Raw genomic sequence first — 15344 nt, 5'->3', positions numbered from 1 at the left:
AAATGATATGGTTACAATGAAATATACTGTACAAGATACCATTGGCGGATCCAGGAAGTTTAATGGAGGTGGATCCAGGGAGGGACTAGACCACTTCAGCCCCACCATGGTTAGGGCTGAGGTAAGAAAATTTATGATTATGGCACCTCTAGATAGCCGGAAATTTCACCCTCAGACTTAAATTTGAATATACATTACAGGTAATTTTTTTTTTTTCTCCATTTTTTGGAGGTGGACCTGGGTGGCTCCACACAGCCCCCCCCCCCCAATTTGAATCCGCTACTGCTTACTGTTAATAAATTGGCTTGAAAATAGCAGCAAATAAAGTGTATCAATTATGCTGTGGACAAAGGCACAGCAAAATGATGATGATGATAATTGAAAGAAAGTTGGTTTAGAACCAGTGGCGGCGCTAGGATTTTCCCTGATGAAAGGTCAGTTCCCCCGACAGGCAGGGAAAGAGTTGTGTTTGGGCCGTTGAGAAAATTTTTGAAAATAAGCCGCTAGACGCTTCACCTAAATTTGTTTTTTTTTTAAATATAATTTTTTTCTATCCACCAACGAATCTTCTAACTTCCCCCGACAGGGAGGCTGTAGCCCCTCATAGTCCCTTATAGTGCCGCCACTGTATAGCCTTAACATCAGCGCTGGTTCAAGCCGCTTTCTTGTACAGTTTTCTCGGATGAGGACTTAAAACGGGAGGTCCAGTCTATACTTCTTGGCTTTTGTGCACTTTAAAGAACACATTGCATCTTTCAGAAGAGTGGGGGGGGGGGGTTCTCTCCGATTCTCTGTTTCATTTAGCTCCCGTCGTCGTGGAATGACGTGAACTAATAACGCATCTCTACGGCCCATGCGCAATTCAGCACAATGACGCTGCGGGTTATGGGTTATTACATGTAAAAGAAAAATGTAATGAATTGAAAAAGTGACTGACAATAAGTATTTCTTAGCCTTGAGAATGTTAAGTAGCCCTATGGATAGAAGATGACTGTTCGTGAAGCACATTAATATTTCAGTAAATAATCCTCGGCTAAAATACTGTAACATAAAAGAGAAGTAGGAGTAGAAATTATAAGAACGTGATACTATCCGGGGAAAAACGATGCAAAGTGATGTATTATACCAAGGATTGTTGGAGTGTCGGGAATATTACATGACGAACATAATCAATGAAGAAGCGGTGTTTTGTTTTTACTAGAGCGTGAACGACGTTTTCTATACGCGATACGTTACGACAGATGAGACATGTAGAGATTTTCGTAATATGATTTAAAAGGAATATTCGTCGTTAAAATTGTAATAAAAGTCTACGTATTTTTAACAGTGTTATTGCAGCGAATGTATTATTTTCACTGTTTTTTTTTTTCACGCTGGTGTTTTTCAACAAATGGTATCGAATGTCATCGCTAACATACAACAAGGCGTCTGCATTCGTCTATTCAGCGGGAAGTTCGTACTCATAGCTAGCTGTAGCCTAGCTGAATTAGCTGTAAGTACAGTTTATTTGTATTCTAAAATGCGATTAAAGAAGATGAATAGGTAGTATACCGTATTCACTGGCGTGCCTATGAGGTGATTGGGGGTGGAGGGGGGGGGGAATCTCTATGCGCCCACAACATACCACCCCTCTCCCCCCACCCACCACTTTCTACTAGCGCCATTCACTTTCCCTTCTTCACAAAAGGTCCCCCTCTTACTACCTCGACATCGCCTTTACTAATATGAGTAAAAGGACAAAAATGTTTGTACGATTTACCGGTAGGCCTACTGTAGAGTATAATTGTTTATTGATTAACTTGTCGATTTCGAACAACTAAAATAGAACCTGTTTAAAAAATGTTATTGATTTTGCTATTCCCCGTGTAGCAGGATATGCTGGGGTGGGAACTCTCCTTCCCACAGTGGCAATTAAAACTGTAAGGGAAAGTACTATTAATAGAGTTATTTTATTACACATTCACAAGTTTTTGCACCCTCAAGGCCGGGCCCAGCCAACACCCATGTGTAGGGTGATGAGGTAACTAATATGATTAAAATCAATTGGATTTTATTGCATTGGATAATTACAATGAATTTCTTAACACTCTACGCCCAACGCACATTTGCATTTAATAAATTAATGATTAAAATTGATAAAGCTATAGTGCTAGTAGTGAACGACGTATTTTGTTTCATCACAAGTAGATATTAAAAACTCAGTGCCATCTGTCCGCTAATTAACCATTCAGAAAATGAGTGCGTTTACCAGTACACTGATATGGCCGACAAGAGGACTATTGTTCCATACGCTAGCCTGTTCATTGGTAAGTTTTGTTCTTGTTAAATCTTTAATTTAAAATTATCAGTAATACGAGGCGAGGCTTACTACATCTGTTAATACTGAAATTATATCAAAAATACTGGTTGTAATAACATTTAGAGAACAATCCCACATTCAAATCAAACATTGAGATGATAAAATATATAGGTCTATCCTAATATTTAAAACTTACTAGAATCTCCGGATACTATAAAATTATTGAAGCAGCAGAATCAAGTTTAAGTCCAAACGATAGATAAAAGTAGGCCTATACCTATATCTATACCTGTCTCTTATACACATCTAGATGTGTATAAGAGACAGCCTATATATTTTATCATCTCAATGTTTGATTTGAATGTGGGATTGTTCTCTAAATGTTATTACAACCAGTATTTTTGATATAATTTCAGTATTAACAGATGTAGTAAGCCTCGCCTCGTATTACTGATAATTTTAAATTAAAGATTTAACAAGAACAAAACTTACCAATGAACAGGCTAGCGTATGGAACAATAGTCCTCTTGTCGGCCATATCAGTGTACTGGTAAACGCACTCATTTTCTGCTGTCTCTTATACACATCTAGATGTGTATAAGAGACAGGTATGATACACGCTTGTGAACAGGTAGATAGACTACCCTCTCCATCAAGGAATGGGCCTCCCGTGGATGCAACGTTGAGGAGGAAGCTGTCTTCCTTAAATCTGATTGGTCGGTTGCTTTTACTACACATAGTGATGTAGTATCGCCGTAAGCGTCGACACCAAGCTTTGATAAGATTTTGATGAATTTTGTTGGATTACTCTGCAGAAGAGAATAATGTATTTTGATGGTATAATGATGGTCATCTAATAATCGCAGATCGTAAACATATGTAGGTTTACAATTCTTAGCCCAATGCTATTTAAAAAAAATTAATAGGCCTATTTAAAAAAAAAGTTTATATCGCTCTGAGTAGACCCCACTAGAGGCTCTGTCTCTGTCCGATCAGGTGCATTTTTACCAATTTTACCTAGGGCCCGGCAGTTATCTATGCCATAGTCACCAACCGTCACGCATCACTTCAAAGTGATATTGGATGAAACGCATTTTGCAGAAAAACATGCGAGGTCATAAATGTGTCACGAATTTAGCACTTGCGTAATAACGAATTCAGGGGAAATCGTATTTGAAATTAGAAGAAATTGGTTTTATTAAAAATATAAAAACGGTATACAGTAGCTTGAGTCATTGGGAGCTTTCTTTATCTCGTTCGAGAATCAATTCACAGAGAAAATTTCTCCTTTCCGACCAAAACAACCCAGCCATCCACGTACTTGTAGAATCTAGTAGTCGCGAGCAGTCTTGCGAGTTTATTGTTACAACCAACCGTTTAAAATGTGACGGGAACCCGAACTTCCGCAGGGGTTCCGTAATAATAAGTTCCAATCTGCTTGAGACCAGGGACGTATCCAGGGAGCCGTGGGAGCTGCGGTCCCCCCCCTTTGTACACAGTGTTAAAATTTTAAAGCTTATTCTTGAGCCAATACAAATTCTTTCGTGGGATCACTCAAAATGAATACTTCTAAACATGTAAATATGCATCAGTACACGTTATATACATAGGCCTAATAGAATACATAGGCCTAAGCGTGATTTTAAAAAAATTTTAAATCCATAAATCTCAGGCCGGGTCTTTTAAAATAGAAATGCGATACTGTGGTTCAATTTCGTTTTTATCCTTTTGCAAGTTTCTTTAAATGTTTGTTTAATAATACTACTACTAATAGTAATAATAAAAATAACAATGATGATGATGACGATATAAATAATTGATAATAATATTAATAGCAATAAAAAGTATAAAATTGTGCTAAATGCGAAAAAAAAAAATTGTGATTTGTTGATCATAATATAGTATATATAGTTAAAGCTTAGTAAGCTATAATTAGGCCTAAGTTGTTCTGGATATTAAGTAGATCCCTGATAAAAGATCATGAGAAATTTGTTGGCGTTTCATTTTGACTATAATGGTAATGTGATGATGATGAAATTTACTATATAAAAGTGTCATTTCCCGGCCATCTCGAGAGGTATTATTTCCTCAAATTTTCTCACCTCAGCTCCAGCCATGGGGTGGGGCTAAGGTGGTTGTGGAATCACGTTTTTGAAGTAGGACTATGTAAAGTACATACTCAAAGACAATGTTTTTAAGCTTTTTTTCTATGGTATATCACACACACATTAATAAGATCTCTATGGTTGCCAAAAATCCCTGATAAAAGATCATGTTTGTTTAATAATACTACTACTAATAGTAATAATAATAACAATGATGATGATGACGATAGTAATAATTGATAATATTAATAGCAATAAAAAGTGAAGAAGATTGTGCTAAATGCGAAAAAAAAGTTGTGATTTGTTGATCATAATATAGTATAGTTAAAGCTTAGTAAGCTGTAATTAGGCCTAAGTTGTCCTGGATATTAAATAGATCCCTGATAAAAAATCATGAGAAATTTGTTGGCGTTTCATTTTGACTATAATGATAATGTGATGATGATGAATTTTACTATATAAAAGTGTCATTTCCGGCCATCTCGAGAGGTACTATTTCCTCAAATGATCTAGAGATGCCCTAATCATAAATTTTCTTACCTCAGCCCCAACTATGGTGGGGCTGAGGTGGGTAGTTCCTCGGTCTGTGAAAGTTCCTCCCTGGTTCACCTCTCTTTCGAATTCCTGGATCTGCCACTGTTACTGAAATCATATTAAAAATACTGGTTGTAATAACCTTTAGAGAACAATCCCACATTCAAATCAAACATTGAGATGATAAAATATATAGGTCTATCCTAATATTTAAAACTTACTAGAATCTCCGGATACTATAAAATTATTGAAGCAGCAGAATCAAGTTTAAGTCCAAACGATAGATAAAAGTAGGCCTATACCTTCTATACATTACACAAACATTTTTAAAAAGCCTACAGTACCGTACATATTGTCGGATACATAAAGATATTTATTCGAAAATCATGTTTATACAGTTTATTAATACAAAGGTGGATCCAGAATTTTTCAAACAACAGTTTCAGAATAGGTAAGCGAGAAGCAAATAACATTGATTTGCAATGAAATTTTCAAAATTTAGTGGCAAAACGGGGTGGGGGTGGCACGTGCTCCCCCGTTCCCTACTGGATCCGCCCCTGTATTAATAGACTAATAATTATATATACTGTATCAAGTTGAAATCATAGTATATTTCCATATAAATCCACGTTCCAATAATATTTAAATGCATAAAAGAGGCATCAATTTCTCTTATCGAGTACCGTATCATAGCCACTGTTCATTACAAAGAACAATAGTAGGCCTACCATTTAAGCCCTCTTGTAGTTTTGTCTGCTCATGAATGATTATTTACAACCTAGGGTTTGTTTTTGTATATTTTTAATTATCATGCCTCTGCAGTTGTCGTATTTTCTGTTTATTATGGTATGTAAGAATGGAAATTACAATATTTGTTTTAGAATTTTTTTAACAGTTGTTGTTGATACGTAATTTCTAGATGCATCATGGCTTGACGTTTTAGCAGCTGTTTCCATGACGATAAGGTCAGATCATCGTGAGAACCGAGAACAGATCAAACGAAAGCTGAAGGATATATTCCAGAACTTCAACAATATAAATGATGTGATCCCGTGTTTGTCTGTGAGGTCAGGACTTGACCTGTACTTGCGCGTCAAAAAGTACCCCATGGGGTCAGAAGTCATAATGACCTCTGTGAATATCCCAAGTATGAGCGCAATACTGGAGCATCATGGTCTAAATGTGGTACCCTGGGATATCCTTATAAGTACCTTGATACCAAAAGTGGATACCTTGAAACAGATTATTACACAAAAAACTGTCGCTATTTTAATAGCCCACATTTATGGTCGATATTCTAATATAGATGATATAATATCTGTTGCTAAGCAACATAATTTAGATGTCATCGAAGATTGTGCAGAATCGTTCAGTGGCCTGGAAGTGCTTGGCAATGCCAGGGCAGACATTTCTTTATTCAGTTTTGGAATCATCAAACACTCAACCGCCTTTGGGGGCTCCCTGGTCAAAGTTCATGACCCTGACCTAGCAGACAAGATGAACGCCTTACACGAGACGTATCCTTTACAGAGCAGATACGAGTACATGAAGCGAGTTTTAAAGTATGCAATATTAATGCCATTTGTAAATATACCATGTATTACATTATATGGAAGCATCATTGCACGTGAACTATATCCTGATTACAAGGAAATATTTGTTCATCTCTTACACTCATTCCCAAAGGATTTGATTGAGAAAATACGTCATAAACCATCCACAGCATTAATGTTCATGATGTACAGAAGGTATGGATTCGTCCACATTGTTATTGTTATTTGTCATTGTTCACGCCACCTCAGGTAAATGTGTGGGATTGAGGCGGATATGGTTGACATTAATGTACTGCTTTGCCACCACACCTTTTTATTACTAGGCCTATATTTATTATACTTTTCTTATTAAATCCTTTTTAGTTGTTGTTAAGCACATAGAGGCAGTTCTTGCAATATGCGCTATATAAAAATAGCAATTTATTATTATTATTATAATTACACACACAATACTATATCAAATTTACAGTTCATTTTAATCTGAATGCTTTACGTGTCAAAGTTGCTAGCTCCGAACTTAAATAGATACCATTATTCGAATAAACGCCCCGGGCGATTATTGTCGGGGAGGGGTTTTGAGTGGGCGTTTATTCGAGGAAGGCGTTTATTTTGTTGTGTAAAATGGATATGTTATAAACTCAAATAACGCCTCTTAATTTACTGTAAATGTGGAACTACAACACAACAATTACCGCCAAAATGTGTATTGCGTGATCAGACTTATTGATCCCAGTTAGAAAAAATGTAATTCTACTGGAGTAGAACTTAATAGATTGTGTTGAGAATAATGTTGCTTCCATTAGTTTTGTTTACAGTCATTTGGTGGGGTGGGGGCGTTTATTCGAGGAAAAAATAAACGCCTCTTTATTTCAAATGAGACTGTGGGGGTGGGGGCGTTTATTCGAGAGGGAATTTATTAAAAGAAAGGCGTTTATTCAAGTAAAATACGATAATAAATGACACGATTATGTAAAGAACAATTAAATTAATTGTGTATTATTATTTTTTGAGTATTGCAAAGCCATCATTTTCTCGCTTGATAGCGCACAAAAACATAAATAGGGGCTTATTGTTCTGTATTTTATGTTTCACAAGAACACATAGATAACATAGGTTATAGAGTACGAATAATAATAATAGGTTGTGTTCATGTTATCTAATATCAAATTAATTATGTTATTGTTTCTTTTTAGGTTGCAGCAGTTTAACCCAAAGGCTTTCAAAGAAGGGATGAAGAAATATGAATACTTATATAAGAAACTTCCAAATCCAAGTATGATTGTTGGATCAGAGAATATATCGGCAAACTATTGGCTATTTCCTGTACTTGTGGTAAGTCGACACGGAGGAAACTTTTTGACCAATTTACAATGAACCGTTCTGCTAAACCCGCCTCTTGGAATGTTGCTAATTAAGGTTCCACAATATGACGATATACATGGCCGGACTGTAAAATTGCTATGGGACATGCGCGTGATCCCCTTGTTGCGCCTATCAGATAACATGTTCTGTTGTGCAGTATTTAAGCTTATATCTATTAAAATGACCCGTCTAATAACCATAATATTAAAGAGTAATTCATTACCAATTTCCACATTCAAAAAGCTTCTTTCTCGATTAAAAGCAGAGTTGAATAGCATGAGATTGGAGCGATATAAACTTTTTTTTTAAATAGGCCTATTAATATTTTTTTTAATAGCATTGGGCTAAGAATTGTAAACCTACATATGTTTACGATCTGCGATTATTAGATGACCATCATTATACCATCAAAATACATTATTCTCTTCTTCAGAGTAATCCAACAAAATTCATCAAAATCTTATCAAAGCTTGGTGTCGACGCTTACGGCGATACTACATCGCTATGTGTAGTAACAGCAACCGACCAATCAGATTTAAGGAAGACAGCTCCTTCCTCAACGTTGCATCCACGGGAGGCCCATTCCCTGATGGAGAGGGTAGTCTATCTACCTGTTCACAAGCGTGTATCATACCATCACCTTGACAACATCTGCTCTGCTTTGGAAATTGCCATGGAAACACTGAGATCAGAGGAAGAGCAAGAAAAATGTACGAAGTTAAAGTTGCAATTCAGGAGTAAATTGTGATAAAAAAGATTTGCTTCATAAGAAAAAATACTTTAGTCTAACTCTTATAGCACCTCCCTAATTTAGTCTTTTCGCATAGTTTTAAATGCCGTATTTATTCGAAAATTCGCCCCGGCGCGTTTATTCGGGTAAGGCGTTTATTTTTTTAGTGTAAAATAGATACATATAGGGACTATTGGTACTCAAATAAACGCCCCTTAATTTCACTGTAAATGTGGAACTACAACACATAATTACCGTCAAATTGTATGATCATTAAGATAATTTGATCTTAACTAAGTTAGCAAAAATGTCTACTGGAGTAGAAAATGAATATAATGTGTTGAGAATGATGTTGCTTCCATTAGTTTTACAGTCATTTGGCGAGTTTATTCGAGGGAGGCTTTTATTTCAAATGAGGCTCTGGAGTGGGCGTTTATTATTCGATAGGGGCGTTTATTCAAAGCGGGGTGGGGGGTTTATTCGAATAAATACACTATGTATACAGTGCTCATCCAAAGAAAGAAAATTTTGGGCAAACAGTATTTCATTAAAATACGCGATGAAAATGATTTAGTTACGCATATATTAGCACGGTGGCGTTTTTGCACAAATGTCTATACATTAATTTGGTGGTTAGAATTCATAATGCTTTTATAAGCTTTATACTTAGTTAGCACTTTAGAATGTTGTAATACATTCAGGCTCTCATATTATTGCACAGGTAGGTTAGAGGTCTTACGAACAAAATTTTATTTTCTTAATTTCCGATTATTTATTCATTATATTTTCATATGTTGTCTTTGTTCTGCTGTGATCAGTGCAATTAATGATGTCTATTTTGTTTACGTTTAAATTTAAGGTGATATATATATTGTGTTCAATTATTTTAGCATTAATATTGATTAAATGAACTTTATTATGAAAATATGTAACTTAGTAAGAAGTAACTGTATTAAAAGCAACGTTTTTGACCGTGGTTCTTGTCAGCTAGTGCAATATAATAACGTTACTATCGGTCACAATAACTCTAACTCAAACCCTTATCTTCTCACAACTATCATCATAAGGGCTATCGCTTATGAGGCGTACACACTTAAGTAGGTCTATACGTACTTTTAAACTACGTTTTTATAGTTATACCCGCTATCATAACTATTTGTTGTAGGCCTACATTTCGATGAGATGATCAAAATCACAGATGTGCCTAAATTGAATGACTTTATGTCAATTGTTGAGGTTTTCATGTGTAATTTTCGATCAGTTAGCAATAGTATTGAATGCAATGAACAACTCAGTATTATTTTTTTTATGCAAAAGTCGTAATTATTACAACTTATTATAGCAATAAATGCAGACTAAAACTGGTATATTTTTTTGGTAATACTTTATTTCGGACATGACTAATATCGTAAATATATAATGCCATTCACATTTTCAGCGAAAAGCGCCTATAAATTTTTATCGATCAATAATGAGAACTTAGATATGCGTGTCTAAGGTTTGACCTTTTGTACAAAACTTTACTCCATCGTATCGTGTAATTAGGCCTATTTAATAACAATTACTAAAAAGAATGTTGACAGAATAATATAACATAAATACAACAAAAAATTGTATGATAGAAGTATGCTCTAATCTTATCTAATGTGCAAACACAGCTGGCCATATTCAATTTTTTTTACATCAGGCCTACCATTAAGTACGGTATATATTTTGAATTTGGAACAAAAACTTGTCTGAATCGATAACAGTGCAAAATATCAGAGACGAATACCTGAGCGGTTGATATAACGTTAAGTGGCAGTGTCGGATTATGCACGATTTTGTGGATTATTTGCAGAATGCCTACAGAAATTGGAGTTAACGAAGACTTTTAATTCTTCATAAAGTTTCTTTGTTTTTCCAATTTTAACATCTTCTGTTGACATTTTTATTGATGGATATATCAAGTTGATACACAGGAAAACTGAATGAGCGATAAAGAAACATAAAAGACCACTAGTAGTATTTTATTATCTACATCGAATTTTCAAATAGTGACCATTGAATGGCTTTTATTGCGTTTTATTCGTTCCTTTGAAGATAAATTCTTTTTTCTTTAAATATTTGATAGGTTTTCAGAGTTCATCACGACAAGCTTGTAGGCCTATCTATATATTGAAACGCTCATTTAAAACGCATCGTTACGACAATTACTTACATGCTTCGATGAATGTCATCAACCTTTACGTGAAATTGTTATCCAGGAACATTAAATGTTACGGGAGCTGCTTTAAGTAATGTTTTTGTCACGTGCATTTGATCAGACGACAGTCTCGGGGGGTGCTGTAGCACACCAACGCCAAGCACAGGGCAAAAATGTCATTAGTTTAAATCTTTAAACATGCATACAAAATATTAAATTAAAAAAAAAATGAAAATAAGGTAATTTGAGTCTGTGAGCTAAAGAATACAGTCGGTCTAAACAATCGTGAGAGGAACACTTTAAAATAACGGTACTGGCGGTTAACAATGTGTGCACAGCCAATTACCCGAGTGCTAAGCATCTTCAAGCTCCAACACGTATATTCTGATCAACATACATGAATTAACATATGAATATTGATAGACCCTCTTCAAACCGCGAGTGGTAGGATTGTTGATAATCAATTTCTCTTCATCCTCTGGGTCTTCCACTTCATGACGAAATGTTTACTCGGCATACACATCTTAACGATGACTGATGGACTTTTCATGTTCCTGTCAAATGAAAAGCTGATACCACTCCTCTTGTGCAGTGAATTATCGGACGGGTTGAAGAATAATTATTCTGTCGTGATTTAAAAAGAGAAAAGGATATTAAAAGGGCAACCATTATATAGCCGGATCGGTGTAGCAGCCTGCGTCGTAGTTACACTCTGACAATACATTACGATCAATTCTGCGTTTTACAATCGTCTTCGTGGGCGAATGGTTCAATATTAGCCTAATGATTATAGGCTATCGTCTGGCTCGCGTTAATGAGGATTGGATTTAATTGGTTTTGAAATTACTGTAGCGTCTTCAATCTCTGTAATGGTGGAACCGAACAACCACATTATACTTAAATGCTCGAAGGGATTGAGATGCGAGATGATATATGGGTAAATGGTATTCTCATGTGTTCTGTCGAATAGTGCGACAATAGTGTGAGTTGAGATATTGATCACCACAGAGCGTACAAAGTTTTTTGTTAAGAATGTTTGTTACATGAAATTGTACGAGTAGCATGCACCAGTGTCGGATCACGATTATTCAATTGGAATTTTATACTTCACCATCTGTCTGTTATTTTATTCGTTAAGTATCCTACCGATTGTTAGTTGTAGGGTTTAAATAAACTTAATAGTCTGAGTGTTACGCTTGTTGTCGTTTATAATTAACAAAGATATGAAATGACAACAAGTGGAAAAAAGATTATTGATTTGTCACAAGAAATGACAAGAGCTCAAAAGGCTATCAAAAATGAGGAAAGAAAACTACAGGTGATATTCAACGAGATGACAACAAAAAATCACATAGAGGCTGTGAAACACTACACAGAGATGAGTGTACTAAGAAAGGAGCTAGAGAGCGTACGGCTCGCCAAGGCACGCACGACACAAACTTTCACTGCGCGGCAGGTTGCTGGGCTGGAGACCCCGCCTCTTGTATCGAGAAAAAGCGCCAGTGTCGTCAGACCTCCGCCAAAGTGCAGGCGTCGTATTGTTTCAACTCCATCGTCTATCGGAGCCCGCGATAGGGTATTATCCGTGTGCTCCGACAGAAGGTTATCATCGTCGATGAATATTTGGTCACGCGATACACCATCGATGATGACATTTTCGAACGGTTTACTTGGAAACGCTCGACCAAGTCACTGGCCGAACATTCTAAACAATGAACAAACAAATGAACGTTCTATGAGCTCATTGTCCCATCGATATGGCAATGAAAGTTACAAAATCTCTCCGCATGAAAGTAAGTCCACTTGGATGTACTGTCGAGGTTCGTCAAACGAATCTCCCAGACAAACCGCGTCGATAAAGACTCTTAAACCACATCTGCTGTTCGTTTCACCTGTCGGGGACGCGCCGATGACAATTAACAGCAAAATTTGTGCCGAATCAATGACCAGTTGGAATGGATTAAAGAATGATAAATCATCATCATCGTCGATTTCGAAAATAGAAGAGTTAAAATTGAAGGCTAAGCATCAGGAATTACTAGTGGCCGAGAAAGTTAAACAATTCATACATACTCTATCGTCTTCAGAATAGTTATACAACCAGCCACTGTCAATTCAACGAAAACACGTTGGCTACTGTAGGCCACCCAATGCACAAACATTTATTCACTCAAAGGAATAGGGGAAATTGTTCTATCATCTTGTAATGCAGAAAACGAAAGTTTTATCTAGTGCGATGAATTTTGCGATGCTGTACACTGTAAAAGTTGACAGTAATTAAAACAGCATTGGTTAATACTATTTCTTCTTATTATATTGTTGTTATTGTTTGTCATCGTCTCCGAACATTGGTTGGTCGTTGCCTTGTACTGCAAACTTATACTAATATTCAGGGGCGTAACTACTGTTTGGGCACCCAGGGCAAGGATGGAAATGGGACTCCTTTCAAGCTTGGAAATTTGTTTGTTCCGGGCTTGTGCTCATTTAACATGGAAGTTCAATATTTTTGTCCAGGCTCGTTGGTGCACACACCACTTCGGCTCTCCGCTCAAGTGCCTTTTTAATTGGTCTGCGTCCCTCTATCACTCCTAATGCTAGGTGTACTCAATGTGCCCGACGGTCGCAGGCCGATGCGACTCTATGGTGATCTAAACATCAGAATGACGCGCACGCAACAGATTGTTTTGGAGTCAACTTTCATAAGAGACGTAACACAAGGCAACGCAAGCATGATCACTCAAGCATAAGTCACTGAATCGCGGTTTCCTGTCAAATCGTGGAAAATCGACGTATCGCATGAAAATTCAATACAACGGTTTCCTGTCCAACATTGCTTTGCGACGATTTAACCTTACGTTACGTCGATTTCACAACGCACCGGTCGCAATCGGTTTCCTGTTAAATCGCATTTTGTTACGATAAAACGACGTAGTCGTAAGTAAATCTGCCTTCTTACGTCGACAGGAAACCAGGCTTTAGGAGTATACTTCACATGTTGAGTCAGGTATTTTGTTACATTTTTCGAGTGAAGTGTGGCTGAGTGGTTAATGCTGGGGCGCCATATGGTAATAAACCAGACCCGGAGCCTTGGATTAGGCGGTGGTTCGAGACCGTTGCCCAAGCTGTATGTAGTAGAACCGAGTTCTCTGGTTTAAGATTATTATATAACCTAGGCCCGGTGTAGGCCACATAAACTAAATCGTGTAGACGGTGGGGGGGGGGGGGTACCCTGGTGTTCTGGTCCCAACCCCAGTGTGGATTAGACGTGTGCGCGCACCCGCAGATTACCAGCAAAATAACAAAGGGCAAAGGAAAAAGTTTGTCAAGCGCATCTTAACCGCAATACATGTACAAGAAAAAGGCGCTAAGTAAGTACTCGTAACATTAAAAGTTTTAATGGTAGGCCTACTCGCAAATGACAATGTACGCATGTTGCATGTAACGAGCAAAAACATGCCTATTTTAATTTATGTACACAGTATTGGGGGAAAAATGTTTTGATTCCAATGTTGAATGGTCTCGCTTATACCAACGTAAACGCAAACCACTCACTCACGCAAGAACGCACTTGTCACCTGACAAGTTAGAGCCCCAAAATTCGCCCCCGGGGCCCCATGACGTTATGCCACTAATTATAGCTATATCACTAGTTTGACTTTGTATTGTATTTGTTTTTCAATTTACGATTGTAATTTTAAACACGGCGGATCAGACTCCTACTTCAAATTACACAGTTGCCAAGTAGGTATGGAATTTTGACCGTGATAATTGATAATATTCTGGGCCTGTATCTCATTTCGTGGGAAATATTTTCATCGCATAGCAACCTCATGTCAATTAAGATAACTCGTCGTTTACGAACAGAATGATGACGATCAATAACTGATAATTCAGTGAACATTTTTTAATGTAGACTTATAAGATTTATAACGCGCATATTGTCATGGAATCTATGCGCATTTATTGGAACAGGCGCCTTTGAAGCACACCATAATATTGCATCAGTAAACAGGGTATTGCTGACAGGTACCCCTTATACTTCTATGAAGAGAGAGAGAGAGAGAGAGAGAGAGAGAGAGAGAGAGTGAGACAATCGAAATTAAAGTGCCCTTCCTAAGGACAGAAGCAAAATTCACAGCGAAGGTTCGAACCCTGTCTCTTATACACATCTCTCATTGTCCCATCGATATGGCAATGAAAGTTACAAAATCTCTCCGCATGAAAGTAAGTCCACTTGGATGTACTGTCGAGGTTCGTCAAACGAATCTCCCAGACAAACCGCGTCGATAAAGACTCTTAAACCACATCTGCTGTTCGTTTCACCTGTCGGGGACGCGCCGATGACAATTAACAGCAAAATTTGTGCCGAATCAATGACCAGTTGGAATGGATTAAAGAATGATAAATCATCATCATCGTCGATTTCGAAAATAGAAGAGTTAAAATTGAAGGCTAAGCATCAGGAATTACTAGTGGCCGAGAAAGTTAAACAATTCATACATACTCTATCGTCTTCAGAATAGTTATACAACCAGCCACTGTCAATTCAACGAAAACACGTTGGCTACTGTAGGCC

The 15344-nt window shown here is 37.0% G+C and overlaps 2 protein-coding genes across 3 annotated transcripts in view; both read left to right on the top strand.

The window, feature by feature from the left end:
• The first annotated feature begins 20 nt into the window (after positions 1-20).
• Positions 21-9950, top strand: LOC117108938. The gene is made up of 5 exons (XM_033251125.1): positions 21-1492; positions 2188-2306; positions 5858-6686; positions 7685-7823; positions 8287-9950. Exons 2-5 carry the CDS (start codon positions 2261-2263, stop codon positions 8599-8601), a joined length of 1329 nt encoding a protein of 442 aa, XP_033107016.1. The 5' UTR covers positions 21-1492; positions 2188-2260; the 3' UTR covers positions 8602-9950.
• A 2587-nt stretch (positions 9951-12537) lies between these two features.
• Positions 12538-15344, top strand: part of LOC117108973 — a 12154-nt gene continuing 9347 nt past the window's right edge. The window contains exon 1 of one of the 2 annotated variants that reach the window (XM_033251179.1): positions 12538-13702. The gene's annotated coding sequence lies outside the window, so the exon portion shown is untranslated. Of the gene's footprint in view, positions 13773-15344 lie in introns of both variants that reach the window. The other variant, XM_033251177.1, reaches the window with a different exon arrangement.

This window comes from Anneissia japonica, unplaced genomic scaffold, assembly GCF_011630105.1.
Source record: "Anneissia japonica isolate Jap-2015-1 unplaced genomic scaffold, ASM1163010v1 scaffold987_len1640505_cov201, whole genome shotgun sequence".
NCBI classification, from domain to species: Eukaryota; Metazoa; Echinodermata; class Crinoidea; order Comatulida; family Comatulidae; genus Anneissia; species Anneissia japonica.
Note: the sequence above shows the minus strand (reverse complement) of the source record. Positions and strands in the feature narration are given on the sequence as shown.